Source organism: Helicoverpa zea, chromosome 22 (assembly GCF_022581195.2).
Source record: "Helicoverpa zea isolate HzStark_Cry1AcR chromosome 22, ilHelZeax1.1, whole genome shotgun sequence".
NCBI lineage: Eukaryota > Metazoa > Arthropoda > Insecta > Lepidoptera > Noctuidae > Helicoverpa > Helicoverpa zea.
Genome location: NC_061473.1, coordinates 9,803,292 through 9,825,326, shown reverse-complemented (window position 1 = coordinate 9,825,326; position 22,035 = coordinate 9,803,292). Strand labels below are relative to the sequence as shown.

Below are 22,035 nucleotides of genomic sequence, written 5' to 3'. Positions count from 1 at the left end.
TAACTAAATACCGGTGAAAGGCACTTATTCAAGCAAATATTTATATAAAAGTTAGGAATAGTTCTTTAAACGGCCTTGTCTATGATACGCGTAACTCGAATTAATTAGTGAATGTTTTTTAAAATCTAGGCTATATGTATAAATGATAAATAAATGCATTTATTTAAATAATAGTTTAACATTTATTTTAATATGTTCTTCCACGGGCTAGTCATGTAAACAAGGTATCATAATATAGCAAATTTTAGTCTGTAGGATTGTTCGCGCGAGTTGCCGCGGTCCTGTTAAAAAAACAATTGAAGAAGAAACATGGTGGGTTGTAGTCAATATGTAAAAGTTTGTCATATTAATTTGCACTTCACACAATACATAATATTGGATAGAAATAGGTTAACATGATATTTTATTAGGTACGCTGGTTTCCCATTAGTTAGTAAAAAAGCAGTTTTTTACAAATTATGCGACCAGTTTCACTGAACTAAGCATCATTTATTAAGTTTTATTTTTAGAAAAGAAATATATTAGTAATAAATTATAGCAATAAAACAAAAAACTGCTGGACAATAAACTAATTGGATCTATGTAGTTACGACATCGCTTTCCTGTTTGTCAACTCATCAATTTATTTGTAGACCGAGGTCTCACTGACAGCGGACTTTACATAAACGTGTTTTTGTGGCAGATTTTTTTATTGATCTGCGTTATTACAAGAAATAATTAACTTCTACCACCAGATTCACCAATTTCCAATGAAAAAAGCCTGTAGCTTTCCTCGATAAATAGGTTATCTAAACTTGATTTTTTTTTTCTTCTAATCATTTAAGCTTTGCAATACAAGCTGTTGATTTGCATCCGTGCCATATTCAAGGAGGTAATTATGCTAATGATTCTCGACTCAAATCAATAAAAAAATTGGTACGTAATTTTTTTTCGGAATTCCGTAAATGTCATCTAGCCTTATTTAAACTTGACGCGTATGTTACTGGCGTTAAAACCGTGCTGCACTCTCACACAAACGCAAACACAAAGCATACGCAACGATCACTCATAGACATTCATAAAATTGGATTAATTCGGAAATACCACGTCATTACAATGACAAAAAAAGCAGTGCATATTAGTTATTTCCCATCTACTGTAATTCCAATCGATTATTTACGTATTGTATGTCCTCCTCCTGAACTATGGCACAAATGCAAATCAACACCTTGTATAATTAGGTCTCTTTGACGCTCGAGTCATTAGCCTTGATTTAGTGTACCTTGGCCTCCCCTACCATTATTAAAATAATATATAACAGTATTAAGTATGTATTTTCAAAAACATCAAGTATTTTGAGTACAATTCTTGTTTACAATCTTTCTTATTTACATAGACACAAATAAAATATACTATTTACATATTAAATGTATGTAATTAAATTAATGTGCATACAGCAGTGACATTTAGCCAAGCCGAGTTTGTTTTATAGCCCGTACGTAATAATGTCACGGTTGATATGAATTACCAATGATTTTACGCAATTGGACCTTGCATGTTTTGGTACATACGTGAGTTAATTTTTAAAGATATGTATCATTTACTTTAAAGAACAAAATATTAAGCTAATGTGCTAAATATGCTAATATTGTACAATGTACGTGTCAATTTGTACCATTTATGATGGCTTTTGAAGTTGACAGCATATTAAAACTAAATGCTTCGACGTAGCTAGCTAACTTTTAGCCCGACAAATAATTCTGGGTTTGTTAAATATTTTGAGGAAATTGACCATTTCATTGTTTAATAGATTAATCAGAATGGCCATTATATGTCTCACTGGTGAGTAAAATTCGATTTTGCACACTGTTTTTAAGCAACAAAACCTACGTGCTTGAGCTTTAATAGCTATTATTCTGCCCGCTCTCCGCTCACACACTGACCTTACCTTTAAATTTATGCAAATCATGTATAGTCTATTACATATTGCGTAACTATCAGTAAATAGTACAAGTGCGACTTTTACTTAAGCCTTTTATTATTAGAATTGAACATAAATAATTGTCGTGGGTGTGTATTGATATCCTACGGCGTTATTTGGAGAAAGTTCGCGTTTTCGTAAGAAATAAAAATATGGCCTTCAGGCGGTTCGTTTCATCAATGAGCGGATCTTAGGTGTGGCGCAAAATTCTGTTATTGAGAGTTTTTTAAACGAATTATAATGTCGTAAGGCACCAATAACACTTAGTATAGGTACAGGTATAGCCATTTTCCCGAGATCCCACACGTGTCAAACTCAAATTATTATTCTTCTTCCTCTTCCTTCGAGCCTTTTTCCTAACTATGTTAGGGTCGGCTTCCAGTCTAACCGGATGTAGCTGAGTACCAGTGCTTTACAAGGAGCGACTGCCCTATCTGACCCCCTCAACCCAGTTACCCGGGCAACCCGATACCCCTTGGCTAGTCTGGTGTCATACTTACAGGCTTCTCACTACCCGTAACGACTGCCAAGGATGTTCAATGACAGCCGGGACCTACAGTTTAACGTGTCATCTGAAACACAGTCATTGGTGTCTAAGATATACTCAGAAAGTATATACAAACTTAGAAAAGTTGCATTGGTACTTGCCTGACCTGGAATCGAACCCGCGCCTTCATACTCGAGAGGTTGGTTCTTTGCCCACTAGGCCACCACGACTTTTTAAACTCAAATTATTACTATTATTTAAAAATAGCCTGTAAAAGCTCTTTAGCAACGTCAAGGTAGTTGCAAACTTTCAAGGAGTGGGTCTCATGGACAAAAATACAACTGATGTATAGGTGCCTAAGCTTTAATACTGCCAGACGTATTTTTTAAATGTTCTATTAACAGAAAAGTTTCAAACAATCTCTTAATATCGTCAAGGTGGTTTAGATAATATAATTTGTAACAAAAATATAATTTATGGCTAAACATAATGAACTAATTCAACATGTTTTACTGCATATGTAGATATTGATTAGCCCAGTTATATAAGGCAAGATTTAATTAATGTGTGGGAACGGAAATTGATGGATAACTTGTTTATTGATGTTTCTTCAAGGTTGTGGGTGTGAGAAAAGTAGGTCTGAAGTAATGGGACATATTATGTCAATCAGTAAGTATCATAAAGCTGAAGAGGTTGTTTAATTCGAAAAGGAAATAGTAATATGGGGAACTATTTGTCCGCCTTGAAAATAATTTTCAGTGGTAGAAGCCCATGTTTTATAGAAGAAGGTTTTAGGACAGTTTTTATCCAATTGCACTTAATAGTTCCGCTATAGGAACGCTGCTAAAACCGCTGTCGGAAGCCGCTACAAGATACCTTTTTGATACTCGAACATTAACTACCTACTTATTTAGATTGGCAAGACTTCAAGTGAGTGAAAAGAAAAGCCATGTAAGAGCAAGCCTTCGAAATCTCCGAAAAGACTATTAGGTCTTCCTCTCTTCTAACTATTATGCTGTGCCCATCAGGGTTCAAAATTTTGACAATCATTTTATATTTTCCACCTAAAGTACCTACATTATGGAATGCAATAAAGAATATGATATGACAAGGCACATAGAAACTGGATGCAGGTGGAGATCTAAGGGGGAGACCTATGTTCAGCAGTGGACGTCCTATGACTGAGATGATGATGATGATGATGAAGGCACATAAAGATACGGAGTACTACCTGTCGCTCTGGTAGAGTTCCACCGAGGAGTTTAGCTCCGCCAGCTGTTCCTTCAGCAGCTGCAGGTTGGAGTTCACGAAGCTCAGCTCAAGGGCCACTGTCTCACGAAGCTTTCTGTTTGTTGTTGCCTGTGGAAGAATATACAAATAACATAAGTTATAAAAGTAATACCAATTAGATACAATAATAAACATCGATTTTTAACACGCTTACGTATATTAGCTACACTTGTAAGTTCTATGTATGTAAGAAAATCTTGGAATGTTAATCTGACCCACTTCCCGGTCTTCGATTAGGATGTAATTTTGCACTCGCTCTGAGTTTTGATGACAATACATGACTAAGTTTTTTTAAATATTAATTTTAAATAAATAATAAACAAAAACATGTTTTTAGAGACATATTTATACATATTTTTTTTTATTTTACTTGAATAAATTCTGACGTCCAATATTATTTAGTAACTAATTTAGTCAAGTGAAGTCATTCAGGAAGTGAAGTGAGGAAGTGTCGCTTCTGACTGAGTAAATTCTAATTAGGAAATGATTTAGGACTTCTGGATTAAGTCAAGTGGAATAAGTATCACGCTGGTAGGCAGAAAAAGCCTTAATTACTTGGTTTAAAATTTTATTGTTCTGTATTAGAAAAAAGAATTTAACATAATATCAAATAAAGTGAAACAGAAGTAGGTATAAATACCTAGGTTCGGGACTTTATCGTACTAGTGAAACACTGAATCAGTCAGGTTTCCAAATGAAATCAAATAGCATTTGTTCAAACAGGCTGAAAAAAGCACTTTTCAAATGTCAAAATATATGAGACAGCCCTCAAAACGCCCACCCTTCACCACATCCTATGTATTATTGCTGGGAAGAAGAAATTCTTCCGAAACAACACAATACGGTCTCCAAGAAATATTCGAATATCAAAATACATTAACATTAACAATAAAGTACATGTCTTCGAAAACAACTGCTGAATGAAGATACTAGGTCATTGACCTCTCACGTCATTTCTATTGTTCAGTAGATGGTGCGAACAAGATGTGTTTACTGTGAGATGTAGCGTTACTGTGGTATTTGTTAAGTTGGCCAGATGGGTATTGGAAACTGTTTTTTTTTAACTATACATAGTTTATGCGTATGTTTATAGCTGTGCTATTCAAAATAATCCGATAGTTACATGCCTAATATTATAAAGCTGAGGAGTTTGTTTCTTTCAACGTGTTAATATCAAGAACTACTAGACCGTTTTGAAAAAATATTCCAGTGTTAATTTGCCCATTTATTGAGGACGCTGTAGGTTATTTTTTATTCTTGTGCGGAGAGTAGTTTCTCCGGATTGCTGATATGACTGAGTGCAAAATCTAGAAAGACAAAAATTATGTGCAAGCTCGCGTTGCAATTAAATCGAATAATAATAAAATCGAACGCTGATTTCCACGCAAAAGACAATGGTTAACAAACTCCTTGATAATAACCCAGACACTTGTAACCCCTATAGGTGATGGTCGGAGGTCACATACCGGAGGACGATCGCTGAAGCATCATAAATCGTCAGTTGCAGAAAGATCCATTAAAATTAAAGCTTCTTATCTTTTGCTGACACTTTTTATCTTATTGACAAAAGAAAGAGTCGGCAATAGAAAGGGGGGCGTTTTGGGGGTGCTGTCATTTTGTATTTTTTGACGTGAAAAAGTGCTAGAATCTAGCCTATTTTCAATAAACGATTTTGACTTTGACTTTGACTTTGAATAGATTTAAAGAAGCTTTAACTTTAATGGATCTTTCTGCAAAACTGACGGAAAGACACTTGTAACCCCTGTCACCCTACACGCGACGGTCAGAGGTCACAGACCGTAGGGCGATCGTTCAAGTAGCACAAACCGTCAAAGATTTTAAAGTATTAATTTTAAATCTTTTGCTGACAATAGATTTAAAGAAGATTTACTACGCAACAGACGAAACTGACGGAAAGACATTTGTAACCCCTGTCACCCTACAGACGACGGTCAGAGGTCACAGACCGTAGGGCGATCGCTGACGCGTCACAAAGGCGGGTGAACGCACTGACGTCTTTTGTTTTACGCCAAGGATCGCGCGAAGCAGTTCAAAGTTAAAGTTCACTGGTTTTGTGATACAATGCAAGGGTGATGTCATTTTGGCGGATGTTTTCTTTTGATGAGTAAGTTGCAGGTAGGCATTTCTTATAAAAGAGGATATGTATCAGCAGTCTTTGCATTGTCCAACAGGCTAGCGCAGGCTTCTTCTTATACAGAGAAGGAATAATGTGGATTTTAGAATTTTCAAGTCCAGGTTTCTGCAATATGTTTGCCTTCACTTTCATTCGGTAATTGGCGTTTAACATGTAATTAAAAAGTACATAGGTATAACGTAGAAAAGTTACATTGATACTTGCTTGACCTGGAACTGAACTTACACAATCCTACTTGAGAAGCTGATGTTTTAACCACGAGCCTATTTCTACAAACGTTATTCAGACTAAAAATATATAAAGCAAAATTTGACGACATTTTCATTTAGCAAGGCGTGATCTTTGAATTTTTGGGATCAAACTGAATATCTTCAGCCTTGGTTTGGGCCATATTTATATTATGCCCATTTTAAGGCAGCCAAGCACAATACAGTACACACACAATACTATAGAAATATACCCAATCAAAACTACACAAACGTAACAAAAACGTAATCGCAGTGCGCGTGAGCAGAGAAAGTGTCAATCGCACGTGACGTCACGCGGACTGGCGATTAGTGGCGATTTGTAGCGGGAAGTGTACATAGGGAAATGTTTTTATACGAATGAATTATATCTACCAGTAAATGGTTTCCGTGAAGATTGTGTTATGGACTTTTTTCTATGAATTTTTTGATTTGGCGTTGTTATTGGCGTTGTGTTTGGCATTTGGCATGCTTTCTTTTGGAAATGTGTATCGATAACTGACTATTATTGATGGTGCACATTATAATATTGATGGCTTAGAAAGGTCAAGGGACTGATACAGAAGGCGGTACTCCTTGATACGGCGCGTAATGTGAGGAGGATTCTGTCTATAGAGTCCTAACCACTGCTACCTTGGACTCTGTGAACGATATCGGTTTTATAAAGATATATTTTTTTACTACATATTAAAAAAAAAAACTGAAAATATGTTGGTGAGGTAAATATTTCGTGATCAAAATGACGTCAAGCCATATCAACTTGTTCCCGATGTAAATGTTCACACGAGTGGTCATACACTTCTTGATTTTTGCTTCTCCTTCATTTCACATACCTAGTCTAGTGCATCCCCGGTCCATGCACGCAAATACTGACCTTGAACAAGTTCTCAGCGCCGGCTCTGAGGCGCAACTCCTTGTTGATCTCCTGGTTGAGCTGGCATCGCCTGGTCTGCAGCCGCCCGCGGCACGTCGCCACGCGCGGGTCTGAACCCTGGAACAATAGAGATAGCACATTAGATGATACTGTATAATTATGAACGCTAAATATACATGAAGGTACTTTTCATTTATAGACGTTCATCGACTACATCGAACGGGATCGGGGAAATTGTATTGTGGGTTTTAAGAAATTTTCACGATCTATCCCGGAGTCTGGATGGTGGTGATGGATACATCCATGGCGTCTGGACGTGTCGGATTGCATCCATATATCAAAGAATAGGATTGTCAGGGAATAGAGACCTGTATCTGCAGAAAAGCTGATACACTATACATATTGTAGAATTTATCCTTTGCAGCTGGCTGATCTTCAAGAACTGCAGTAGTGGAAGAAAATCGGGAAATCGTGGCAAAGGCTTGATTTTAAATTAAGGGCCTAGTATTTAAACATGCTTATCTTGTCGAAGAAACGACACATTTTTTTCTAAACGGAGTAAATAAACAGAGTGACCGTCGCACGCGCACGCCGAGTGATGAAGTATGCGCGGGAGTGATATACTGCGGCTTTCACTGGCTGCATGATCGACGACACTGGCCGTTTACTTCAATGTTTATTGACTAACTGATGATTTATCCGTGAGTTAGGATCTTTGATATAAAGGTTGAGGATTCTTTTGTTATGGTATTGAAGTACCTAGTTCGTCTTATCATCATCTGCTAAGGTTCTTTTAGCTGACCGACTCAACTTATTATTATTATTTTTTTCGGGCAACCCGTAAGCCCTACTTAAGACTGGTTTTCAGACTTCCTGGCTTCTGAATAGTCGTAACGACTGCCAAAAATGTTCCAAGATGGGACTCAAATTCGTCCCCATCGCTGTCGACTGGGAGCGTGCCCAAGAGGGTGGCAGCATTGCAACATTGGATGGCAATGCTTTTTCTTTGTATATACCTATGTATTCTTGTTTATAACTTAATACATGCTAACTTAATTTTAAATAAACTCAATATATAAATAAATAAGACGTCGCAACAAAATTAAAAATTCACCTCTTTACTATGATGACATGGTCGCCATTACAAAATTACAATTTAACGTTACCTAACGCCTTAATATGGCCGCCAACGTAATGAGAACGATATTAATGATATAATAATATATTATATTATGTGCTCTGCATTAATAATGTGCAGTAACTTTGTTATAGTATGCCCTAGAGGTAGGAATATATTAGGTTAAGGATTGTCACGAAATGGATTGCGTTGTGTTGAGAATTGTGAACTCAAGATCAATAATGAAGAATATGAGTTTATAAGCAAGACGTTTGGTACACTTTTTGTTTCTGTATCAATATTTTGATATGGACTGTTTAAGAGTTTTCCGAATAATAAGATATTGAGTTGATGATTTGTAATTTTGGGAGGTTTGTTCTAGTGAACAGATAAAGACATAAACTTTTCTATTATTGTTCTACTGTTGAATATAGGAATTCGATTATAATGATGTTATGTAGAATGATCCCATCTTGCTGGACAATCAAAAAACACAGCTCTATCATCATTAACTGACATGACTGCCTTCAGAGCAGCAAAGGTATTTGGCGAAAGCATATTATTATACCTACATAGTATTTGACATGGTTTCCAGTAACCTTAAAAACTTTAATCACATAAGTACTCCTCAGCACTGCGGTGACTGCGGGTTGTTCGAAAGAGATACCGCGGCTCTGGTACATAAAAGGCCAATGACGGAACACGACGGTTTTTAGTCAGTAAGAGTCTGACACTCTCTCACCGCTGCTAACCGTCAGCGGGAGGGGTCATTTGATGATTTTTGACGTCGTAAAAAAAAGTAGGTACACCTCAACAATAAATAAACCTAAAACCGACTCGTTCACACGTTGCCACTGCGCGTGAGTTGAACTCCAAGCGACCGGGGGTTGCATAAATATGTACTTCTTTCATATGCACCGAGAGACGTGACATGAAATAATTAGCTTGTGTTGTACGCATTTCACTTTTGTTTTTTTTTTTTTGATAAATTACGTGTTTTACATGTTAAGTGTTGTTCGTCAAAGATATTAAAGATATTAAGTCCTCTATGACTTCCAAGTCCCGTGGGAGTTATATTGTCGTAATGGGATAAAAAGAAGCCTCTCGTTATAGGATGTTTCCCTCGATAAAAAGGTTATCTGGCTTTGGAATATTTTTTTAAATCAGATTTCTGGTGCAATAATTTCATCCCCATCATATTGGTATCTAGAGATAAGTAAATAGAAATAGTGACCAAATCTAGAGATTAGTCCACTTTGTCACATATTTCTTCTAGAGTGTTCCATATCACTCGTTCACATAAAAATATAAACATTAGTAACCAGGAAATATGCAAGATGTAGAAATACACATAATAATTGCATTTGCACACAAGATGTGATATTTACCAACAACTGAAAGGAATGTTGTGAAACGCATTCCTAGCGGCTGATAATGGATAGATTAATAATAGAATGAGATCATTGACTGATAGTTTAATTACTTAGATTGGTATGTATCTATAGAAGTTCTTTATTGCATTTTTATATCTTCAGCTCCTGATCTCTCTCCGGTCGTGTCAGATTGCCATCCGTTCGGGCTATGAGAGTGAAGGAATAGGGAATGCACCTGTGTCTGCACAAATGCTTGTGCACTATAATATGTCCTGCGTAGCTGGCTGATCTCCTTACATGAGCACAGCCGCCGTGGCCGAAATCGGCCTTGGATGCCATTATAATATCTTCAGCTACATATAAGTAAAATCGCAAGCTATTAATTTTTCTGCAAATACATATTTTGATTATAATTACTTAGTTTCCGCCATCAGTTTCACCTACTTTGCTTTCGGTATTATAGCCTCCATGTTAAGTTATTTTTTTTCTGTTTGCTGTAATACTGGAAACAATAAACTTCTATTCTATTCTATTCATACTTTCTGAGGAAATGACTTCCCGAATTCATACAAAAAGTAGCTTATAATAATGTATGTTGGATATAATATAAGGTGCGTGAAACTATGTTATCATTAAGTTTCATCAAAATCATATAAATATAATTCATATTAATCATATAAATCGAATTCATTATAAAATCTATAAGTTTCAGTGTGAAAGAGCGACAAATAATATAAGCTATGTTTTCAAACTTTCGCAATTAGGATATCTAAGTATATCCTTCTGGAATCCTCAGGCAAAGTCAAAGTCATCATCATCTCCCGAACCTTTTCCAACCATGTTGGGTTCGGCTTCCAGTCTAACCGAATTCAGCTGAGTACCAGTGCTTTACAAGGAGCGACTGCCTATCTGACCACTTCAACCCAGTTACTCGGGCAACCCGCCAAAGTCAAAGTCAAATCATGTATTTCATTTAGGCCTTTACAAGCACTTATAAACTTATAATCTAATAATGAATGTATTTGTCATGCCATTTGCATACGCCACCAATACATGTGCTGGTCGATCTCATAAACAAGAGGAGCATGAAGGCTCGTCCCAGTAAGCTTGTGTACCAGGGTACCAGGGTACCAGCAATGGTGCGGAACTATGTCGAGGGTTCCCGGGCTAATTGGTTTAAGCGACATTTTTGCAACTTTACAGGAGAGCCATTTAAAGTTTGAAATTTCGAAAAAAAATTCATAACAAAAAAACTTCTGCAGTTATTTTAATGGGGTAAACGGTATTGAATTTTAATTAAAAATATCTAGTTGTTGATGCTAATACCAAATAAAACGGACCTTTAATTGCAAAGATAAATGTCGCTTAAAACAATCCGCCCTTTTTTAGAAACAGGAAAAACGATTTAAGTGACTTCATAACTACAATTGGCTACAGGGAAAAAAAATTAAGCGACGACGCATTCTATTTACAGAGTAAGCCAAAAAGTATGAAGTAACGAAACCCAAAATTAATAGAACCAAGGTATTTATCTCAACTACCAATTTAGACCAAAATGACTGACAGGCTAATTTACTTATGTGACATGTGACATTGAAATTGTAACGTTTAATGTTTATGTTTATTTACATCTAAGACTTTCAATGGCTGATAAAACAACCTGGATATATCGCAATCGCCAAAAATCTAAGGTGCTTACATCGAATAAATAAATAAATAAAAACAACACAATATCAATCAAAGTATTTATTTAGATTTATAATCATTATAGACCAGTCTCAATAGGAACATCAAATAATATTTATTAACTTTTTAGTCTTAATCAACAAAATCAGTTAAATTTTAGTACTTTGTATTATAATTAAGTAAAATCAGTCTCAATGTGGGAACGTCGATTATAATAAAATTGTTTATGACCTTATTCATTAGTTATCCTAAAACTTTACTGAGTTAAAGTATAATTAAACATAATAAACTTGTAGTAACATGATAACAATAAAATTTTAAAATAAAAAAAAATATAAAATCAACAAAGAAACTTCTCGTATTCATAAAACACAGCTGCTGCTGAAAACAATAATCAAGTGTAATGAAAAATAATGCAGGTACTTAGTTGTCATTTTCTAAAACTGGCGACTGCCAGTTTTAGCATCTGATTTGAATTGATCTGTTGTGATGTCTGATCTGTTATGATAGTCATCATGGAGATATGAACGGGCCTACTTTTTATAAGTGGGTAGATGAAAAGTTAAAAGATAAGTTGCTGCCAAGTTCTGTTGTTATAATGGACAACGCGTCTTACCATAGCGTTCAGGTTGAGAAGAAGCCAACTATATCAAGCCTCAAAAAAGAAATGCAAGACTGGTTGCTACGCCTATTAAAGTACTTACGATTAAATTTTGATGAGCGTTTTATGTAAACACTGGCGGCCTGCGCGCGTCACGTCAGTCCTCGGCGCACTCTTGAGTGAGACTGAAGCGCCCGCGCACGATAGTCCAGTTGAAAAATCACGATTTTTGACACCCGGTCGATGAAATGAATATGGTATCATATGACATGGTTGAAATGTACCATATTAAAATTTTGTGATTGAAAGACCGACTCGTATTTTTATGAATACTGGCAAAATGTTTCATTATTCATCATTAATTTTATCATCAGTATTAAACGACACACATTTAAAAAAAAAGTAGGACTAAATGGTTTAACGACCAAACAAAACATCTGAACGAAAACGACTATTTGCTTTAAGTAGCACCCTGCGTTCAAAATAGATGCAGCCAAAAGCGTTTAAGCGACAAACCTGTCTTATTTGGGTCACGGACTATTGGTTTAAGTGACATCACACCGTGTGATTAGTGGGAAGGCAAAATGATTCAAGTTACTTCTTAATAAAAAAAGTAGATACAGGAAAAACGCTCTAACTCTCATTGACTTATTTATGAGAGATAGGGTGACTGGTTTATGTCTCGGTTATTATTATGATGGTATGGTTCAAGTGCATAATTTAACAAAAAATGCAAAATCCACGTCGTTTAATACACTGCCATTTTGGAATCACCACGAAAATAGAATTGTTTCAAGCGCCAAAAAAGTGCTCCGATTTTAATGAAACCGGCACCATTCGACGGAGAAAAATTCGCTGATTCCAAATATATATATAACTCAATATCACCCAAAATGTCGCTTAAACCAATTAGCCCGGGAACCCTCGATGTCATTGGATTATGTTTCATGACTGTGTGGCGGGTGGTTTCCGAGTGGCATTTCAAGATCTTCTCTGTATTTTTTTTTTCAAGTGTGACATAGTCATCTGACCTTTCCCGCTGTGGGTGGAATGTGAGGCATTGTCAGACTCTTACTGACTTAAACAAACATTTTATTCTTCTGAAGCCCTTTGTGTTCCAGGGCTGATGTACCTAACTCTTTCGAACAATACCACAGCCCCGGTGGAGTTTTGGTCATTGGTTTGTCCTGCTTATATTTTCACTGTCTAGCTTAGAATGTTTTTTCATGGAACAGTACATAAGCTGGTAACGTTATTATTTTTCTTTGGCCCTGGGAACAGGGCAGGAGGAAGAATTTATTATTTTTATTTGCAGAGCTAGAACAAAATAAACTGTCAACCAACTTTCGAGCTACAAGCATTCAGTTTAGTCTGCAGCGTTTATGAGCTCTTAATAATATTATAATGTACAGGTTCACATCTCCTCAACGAAATTTTCTCCCTATTCGACCTACGTACACTTACATAGACAATATTCCATACTCCAGTATAACCAGAGACAATAGCGCAGAACGGTCTATCATAGCGATACTGTAGTGATTGCGTAGCGGCGCGTCTCGGGCCGGCGCGCGCGCATGCGGAAATGCAAGCAGTTTCCATATGCCTGCGCTAATGTTTTGCAATATGTTGACTTTTCTGTTAATAACGTAGAATGGGAAAACGCAGAAGAACCACATAAGAGGCTATCAACGACTCTAACATAAGGGTTTTTTAATGATTTAGGTCTAAATGCATCAACCAGACAAACGTCAGTTTTTCTCAAAATGCAGGTATTTTTAATGAGAAAATTGAACATGAAATCTCATAGTAAACAGTTGTTTTAAGAACATTTACGTTTAGAATAGAATATTCATTCACGTTTATGTAGTCGGTGAAATTGGACCTAAACCTGTCGCCCACCAATTAAAATTGAACAAGGAAATTCTCCAATTTGCATACAAGGAAGCACTGGCCAGGGCAGGAGGAAATAGATATTTCCCCTGCCAGAAAAGCAAAAAAATCGCAAAGAAAGCGTTCTTAAGCACGGACATTCCATTAAAGTAATAAACGTTTAATCTACGAACGTTATTACGCAAGTTTCGCGGGCAATAACACTAATAACGAGATAATGTCACGGCTGACAAATATACAGGATTTATTTAAAACGTACACCGGATTACCTTGGCTTCATAAAAAAGTAAAAGTTTATTATCTGTGGACGTGTTTGACAGTTGGTGCCTTTTTTCCAGACAATTATCAATAATAACTGTAACTACAATTACATATATAATAATGATTGATTTCGCGTCTCATTTAATCAATAAATGAATTTATATTGTCGGTTTATTTTATTACAAGAATACCTATTGATTTGGCCACCATCTTTGAATCAAACTTGTCGATCTCCGCCATTTAAACCAACTGACGTCTATCTGTCAATTAGTTTATCCAAAAATGGTTAGATCAATTTCATCATCAAATCAACATCTTTTCACATTTATAAAAAAAAAAAAACATTAATATATTTAGCCTAGATCTTTGTTATTTTTCTGCCTAAAATAACACATTAACCATGAGAAGATAATTAACATTTAATCTAGAATTTTAATTAAATAATTAGGATATAGCACGAGTAATTACGTTATTTTATATTCAGCGTTCATCTTTCAAGGTTAGGTTAGGTAATATCTTAAAGAGATATAAATAGCTGTAATATGGTCTAAATAATATAATGAGCAGATGATTATTCCCTTGAAATTTTGATATGGAGAGAATTATGTTTGCAGTGGCCTTATGACTATTTAAATAAATTAGTATTATTCATGAAACACGAATATAGAGCAGTAATGTTTCTAAATATCGGACTGAAAAATGCGGACAACATTGAATCGGTTCACTATGACATTTAATACGAAGTTTCAATGCTTTAAATTTTCTATTAGAGAGAGATGTTATGAAAAACTTTTCCCGTAGAAAAGTATCTCCGGTGCAAGCTATTTTAGTAATCTGAAAGTTTTTCCAAAGAAAACAGTAAATAACCAAGCCTAGCCGATTACGAGTTTCTTTCTCTGAAACCATAAGTTTTCAGTAATTGAAATGACTAATAGCTTATAGTTTCACGCTCTTTTAGCTAACAGGGTCAGCGCGTGATGACGCGGCGATCTGCGCCAAAGCGATGACGACTCATTTATATCATTTTGTATTGATAAGTTGAGACTTCTTGTATTTTTATAGGCGTTAGAATATTAAACTCAAAACGACGTGACAGTTTCTGTCAGTCACCACTCGTGAATTGCGGAATTGAATTGATGACAACTCAAAGAATATGTATATGTATAAATTGATTGCAAACAGGGAGATTTATCTACAAATGGGACGATTGAATTGTGATTGTGATTGAATTGATTTGAAATAGTGAATTAAAGCAACCATCAAAGTCGAAGTAAAATTCATGTATTTAAATCAGGCTAATCAAATTAGCACTGGCCTTATAAATCCATAGAGAATGTTGTGTGAAATCACGCGTGAAATAGGTTAGAAATGCGTTGTTTATGGTTACGATAGTTGCCACTCTGAAAATACAATTCGACCGCAAATCATTTTGTAATATGACAACACAAGAAAGCGTTGGGAAATATGGACGAGGAAATGTGCTTGTATTGTTTTGCATTTTAATTAAGTAATTAAAAGAATGTGTTGATTTAATTAATGAGCTGTGTAAAAGTGGTGACACCTTTCACGAATTTGCAGGTGTAAAAGTAGAGTAGAATAATGGAAGAAAAAGCCAATTAAGGTTTTGTTCAAATTTGTGCCAATCTGCGATATTTAAAGCCTATTTAATCCTTTTTTTATTTCTTAAAATACTTAATGTATATCAACAGATATTTTTGCTACAGATCTTTCTAAACTTGTACCTACTTACATTGAAAGCTACCGCAACATTTATTTACTTCAAAATTACCGCAAAATTTATATTTAACAACCATAGACAACTTCAAGCAATAAAACCTCCTACAACTTCAATATTTCCTAGCTTAGAAGATGAAGATAAGCCATCTAGAATCTATGTTCTAAATATATTTTTATCTGTTACTGCAGTTGAGAGTTAGAAACCAGTCGGACATATAAATAGGAAGATACCTAGTGCAATGGATGGCCGTTATCTGACTAATGGCTGTTAGGCCGTCTTTAATAGTTTAAAGTCGAGTTCACGCACGAGATATTTACGGAGTTAGATACTTAGTTTGGTTTTGAACTGGGAAATGGAAGGTTCTGGAATCTACTCCGAAGGGTATTATAGTCTGATTAATTGAATAAAATAAATGAATTTAGGTCTGAATTAAATTTTATATTAACCCTTTGTAAGTCGGAACGCAGATACACGGGAGACACAATTGATTTTATGTTATTTAAATTGATTTTTGATAAATAATTAAGAAGAAATAGTGAACTCTTTTGAAGGGTTATTTGTCACAAAAGGTGTACCTATAACTTATTTTTTAAACTGAGTGTAAGTAACAATTTAAATCTCATTAAGCCGATCTTTATTTCTATTATAATGTAATAACTCCACAATCATACTTTACCTTTATTGACAATTACGCTATAAAAGTTGCGTAACAGGAGTTATCATAAAAAAGTAATCTGACAGAACGCCAGCGGCCATATTTGGTTATGCAATAAAGTCCTGTTCCACCACCGTTTATTGCAAATCCAGATTTTTAATTGCACCATTAGATAAAAATAAAAATAGAAATATAAGATTCAATAAAAGTTTATAGACTGGATAAATAATAATCCTAAGGTTTAATAAGAAACTTAGAATTATTGCAAGGTAAGTGTTGGATAGTGGAATTAAAATCTGATCTTGAATTTACGACTTTTTTAAATGAAGTTGCTGCATTTTTATTATTTTGAAATAAAATTGTTCATTTATACTGTGATTAAGGAACTTATTATTAAGGTAAATCATTTGACATTAAAATGCTGAATTTTATGTATATTTTTAAAGTTGATGGTAACATATCCGTAGATTTTGAAAAGGAAGTAAAATATGTAAATCACTGAATAATAACTATTTTTTAAATTATCCAATGCATCGATTGCTGTAGCAATAGAATTAAGTAAATAGGTATAAATTATTTCTTCGTACATATTTGAAATATTTAGCAATCTCACAACGGAACAGGCGGGGAAATAACTCGCGAGAAACATCCGTGATAAATTACACGATATTACCCACAAATACGTTTATTTCAGTTGAAGAGATTATTGTAGCAGTTTTTAAATCTATTTCAAAAAACAAAGAACTTTACAATTTTATTGTAAATATAGGTATTTTGAAAGTCGATCTTTGCAAAAAAATATTCTTTCTATGTTTACTATCTTTCAATTTTTTTTGTTTGTGTCATATTTGGCAAGCAAATGAGAGTTTATAATCAATGTATTACTATTATTTATGATTGTCTGGCATACAATTGATAATGATAGTAGTATCAAACCTAAAAATTTTGGTACCTATAGAAAATTTTATCGTTCTAAAATATTATAAAACTTACGAATAGGTAGGTACACCATAGGAATCGCCATGGGACAAAATTCTAGTTTATACAAATATATTCGTCGTTTATTATTTCCTAACGGTTTTTGATGTAATGAATAAATTAACACAAAATTTAAAGTGATTTTTATTAAAAAAAAACTCGTTTTTGTCTATGTTTTTATTGCATCATGGTTAGTGGACTAAGAAAAGAAACTAAACTGATTGCTTTTGCTAACTTTTTCAGAATTATTTGTAAATAAAATGAATTAAAAGCATCCAATTGTGTCTGGATCTGATTTTAACAGATTTAGCTGGTTTTTTTTAAGTGTAAAAAATATTTTGTATAAATCTTTTTTTCAGATTAATTTAACAAACAAAAGACTAGAAAGGATCCAGATCACAACCGTACCCACAAACTCGTGTGTGTTAAATGGCCCAGGTACCTGCTCTATTTTTAAACCCATCATCCAGTGGCCAGTACCGTACAATTACAAACGACGCAGTAGGTCAAATACAGCCTTCTTTCATCCCAGCTGTCAGAAATAAGGTCAGTTGAACGCAACCACGGAGTAAGGCAAGATGAGCGGAGATGCCATAATGCAGGTAGATCAGGCGCTTTCTTCTACGTCAAATTCGTACGGTGAACATGACCAAAACGATCAGTTACGAGTGAACTAATGAGGCGTTCAGGTTCTTTGAGACATCTGTCAACGATTTTTGGTATAACAAAAAATGATGGGGTCCAAAGAAGGCGTATAAGGGCGAAGACAGTTACGTTCCTCGTAGTCCGTACACGCGCATTTTGGTGCACTATTTTCTTAGGAGATTTTCCGTTATGGCACCTCCGCTAGTCATTTTGTTCTCCACGAGCAGAACACCAGTTTCAGATTATAGTAATTAGGGCGGGGCTGTGCGTCTGCGATCAAACAGTCGTTTTGTTGAAACTGTACCTTAAAGGGCAATGTTGGCTATTTTTATGATATAGAGGTAATTTTTTTGTGATATTTTTATTTGTTTTGAGTGTTTGATGGACATTTTATTAATTTAAGTTTATTTTTGAACGTTTTCAATCTAAAAATAGCCATTCATTTAAAGAGTTATTGTAAAATACTGTTTCCTTTGATAAATTGGTGCTCACAATAAAGACTTGTTTGGTTTGGGGCCAATTGTAAATCTCTGCACAGTTTGTATAATTATTATTTTGATTTTAAAATAAATGTAAGCCGACCCCAACACATCTTCCGAGCCTTTTCCCAAGATGCGTAGGTATTTTAAAAGAAATCTGGAGCTCAACATGCCATCTAAACTCAGTAGGATGCCACCAAAAAATAATTACGTTACTTAATTATTACTTGTAACACTCAAAGCACATTTATCTTCTGTCACAGTACGGTAAAAAACTTTTTATTACTTACATCTTTCTCCAATAATGTAATGCTGTAACACCTACCTACCGCCATTGTCTTACATAACGATATCTATTACAAGTTAGAAAGTATTGTTCGTATCAACATGGAGGTTTTATCACCATCGAGTAAATTGGCCCTAATGAATGACGTCACTTATATTACGTCATGTATTTTGAAAGAAAGTATTTGACACTATGTTCCACCATTGCCTAGCAACCGAATAAACCGCATTAGCCCGTTGTATGGTGGAGCGCAGATATACACGAGACACAATTGATTTTCTATTGTTTTATAATATTAGCGACATACTCGTACAAGCAGTTAAATGATCTTCCTGACACTGAAACAATTTTTGAAATTATACATCCTAAGCTATCCTTAGATCCTAAGGTAACACTTTCAAATAAAAAAACTTCTTAGCTTTTTAATACTCTTAATAAAATATATGAAATTGTGTGTGTGTGAAAAGGATAATTTTCGAAATTATGTAAGGTAACAGACCGGATAAATATTTTACCTATCTGGTAGTGTCAAGTGTTGACGCAGATAAAGAATTAGCAAGATTTCGTAACACCTAGATATACCTGCGTCAGAAGGAACGTAGATATTCATAAGTGCCTAATTTGGGTAGGAAAGTACGTACTTATAAGCGACAGGTTATTGAGAGATTTCAGTAATTTCAAATAGATTATTATAACTTAGGTAGGTGCAAGAAAAGCGATGTGCAAGAAAAAATTAAAGTCTGATATGGTCGTCTAGCTATGGGTAGATAGATCACCCATTAATTAAAAAAAAACTCTAGCATTTGGAAGCCTAAAGAAGGTTAATTACCACCTATTTGAGATCACGATATGCAGAAAATATAAACATACGGTAACACACAGAAATAACAACATATTGTTCAACCCAACCCAAAACAAAAATAAAGCACCTTCGCTTCTCAGTATCATCAATTTACAAATTATAATCAAGTTAACAAATGTACCACAAAAACTCGAACAGCTAAAGAGAAGCGCGCGTGAGCCCAAACCTGAATACTGTAACGGGATTGGCCGATATCATGGAGAACAAAATGGCTACCGGAGATGTCATAACGCAAAATCTCTTAAGAAAGTAGCGCGCCAAAATGCGGGTGTTCGGGGGACGAGGAACGTAGCTCCGCCCTTACACGCCCTGTATGGAACCCGCACATTATTTCCAAATCAATCAAGACCAATCTTTGATTACTTTTGATTTGACAAGGAATCCGAACTCGTTACCACTTCCACGCCACTTTTTCTTCCCAGCAAAATAACATATAGGAAGTGGTGAAGGGTGGGCGTTTTGGGGGCTGTCTTTTGTAAATTCCTGACGTTCAAAAAGTGCTGTCTTGCAGCGAAGTTTGAATAAATGATTTTTGATTTTTTTTTGGTTAGTTCTAGTGACTTGCTTGCTAGTACGTTGCTTGGCCTACAAGAAGGCGCCTGACCTACCTTCTTTACGGCATCTCCGCTATCTCTCCCTCCTCCGTGTTTGATACTGTCAGATCGTTCAGAAATGGTACGATAACAGTATGTGCCAGTCATTGTTTGATTGAGGTACCTACGTTCCGATGTAGTGGGGCACTTCTTGTAAGATGTTTATTTCTTGTCCGGTTATTGAGCTTAGTGACGTGTGCTTTTGAGCGATGTAGCTTTTAACAGGAAATTAAGTTACCTTTAGCCATCTAGGTAATTCTACATGATAAATAGATGACATGTAGCTTGGGAAATGGCAAAAGCGAACTTTGAATGTAATTTACTTTACCAGTTCAAATGTCAAGAGGTCTCGTTTCTGATACCTTTATTCATTTATCAATTGATGGAGTTTCTTGGCGGTTCTTCTAAATAATACCCACAATTTACGGGCTTAATTTTCGAAATACCTTTTAAGGACTCTTTGAATTAAAAGAAATTGAGTTTAATACTTAAACAATATCTTCAACCTATACATTCATTTATAAAGTTAAGAAAATACGCGTGTAAATGAATAGTCTTGTGCCGACCACTGAGTGGCCAAAGATTCTATCTACTTATATCTCTGGATTTCTTACCAAAGATGTTGACATGAGCCTCACACGAGCAATGACAAATCCCTATCTCTAGTAAGCAAATCCAAAGATAGATTCGTTATTGAAATCCTCACTAAAACAAAACGAATCTCATTATCATAGCAGACATCTTGGCCATTTACGTTCCCATTAACCAACCTCCTTATTAGTTTATCACCAGAATTCGTTCCACACATCTCCAATACTCGGAACTCTTCTAGAGTCCAATAGACCGTAACTAGTTTGTTTTTCACAATCAATTACTGTTCTCTCCGCTTTTAATTCAGTTTTTATGTCATTCGCATCAATAAACACGTCAAACTTTAAAAAAATATGAAAAACAATGTCTGTGCTGTTGATTTATAAGTTTATTATTCTAATTTGTACTGTTTTCTTGATACAGTTTCATAGTAGTACGGTTATCTGCATTCTCTACATGGTTTACTAGGCATTTCCCGCGGTTTTACCTGAGTCCCGAGGGAACTACTGCCCGTACCGGTATAAAATGTAGATAGCTTTGTAGCGTGTGTAGCTTTCCAACAGTATTTTTATTTTTTAATCAGGTTAGTAGTTTTGGAGTTTTAAACAAATGATTCCTCTTTACTAAATTAGTTTGCAAATGCATCTTTCACAATGAGTTACAGCAGAACTATTTTTAACTTGAAATCAGTCGTCTGTAATTTTGCGAAATGAGGATTTAAAATAGAAAGATGCATATAATATTGCTAGAAATAATAGAAACAAAATATGCAACCAGTGACATAAGAAATACAATATTACAAATTAGTAAAACGTAACACAAAAGTCTTATGACATTCAAAACTGTCGCACTACTTTCCCTCACGTAAACGCAAATTTAATTTCGCACAACAATTAAATAATTCATCACATTACATAAGTCTGCTACTGCCATATACCATAGACTTCAATTGTCAATTTACGCGTTGAATATCAAACACAGCTGTTAGAATGCGTTGGCGCGCGACGCCATTTTCTCTCCATTTCTCCTTAAGCCATGGCATGTTGAAACCATGTTTTAATGAATATTTAGGACCTAAATGCTGGTTAGGTTAAGTGTAGAAATCTGAAGGACGTGCCAGACTGACTGAGAAAGTGTTAATCATAGTTGTTGCGTACCTAGGTACATAAGTTTTTATGCATGTGGTAATTGTCTATGGTTAAAAGGAAATTTTAGTAAAATTGCGAGTTTAAGACAGAAAGACTCTTTTGAAAACTTGTTAGATGAAAC

The 22,035-nt window shown here is 35.1% G+C and overlaps 1 protein-coding gene across 4 annotated transcripts in view; it reads right to left on the bottom strand.

Annotated features, from left to right (window-relative positions):
• LOC124641215 (rhophilin-2-B) overlaps positions 1-22,035 on the bottom strand; it is a 135,294-nt gene that overhangs the window by 14,861 nt on the left and 98,398 nt on the right. For all 4 annotated transcript variants that reach the window (XM_047179235.1, XM_047179236.1, XM_047179237.1 and 1 more), the window contains 2 exons: positions 7,012-7,128; positions 3,679-3,806 (listed from right to left, as the gene is read on the bottom strand). In XM_047179235.1, coding sequence (XP_047035191.1) covers positions 3,679-3,806; positions 7,012-7,128 — 245 coding nt within the window. The remainder of the gene's footprint in view (positions 1-3,678; positions 3,807-7,011; positions 7,129-22,035) is intronic.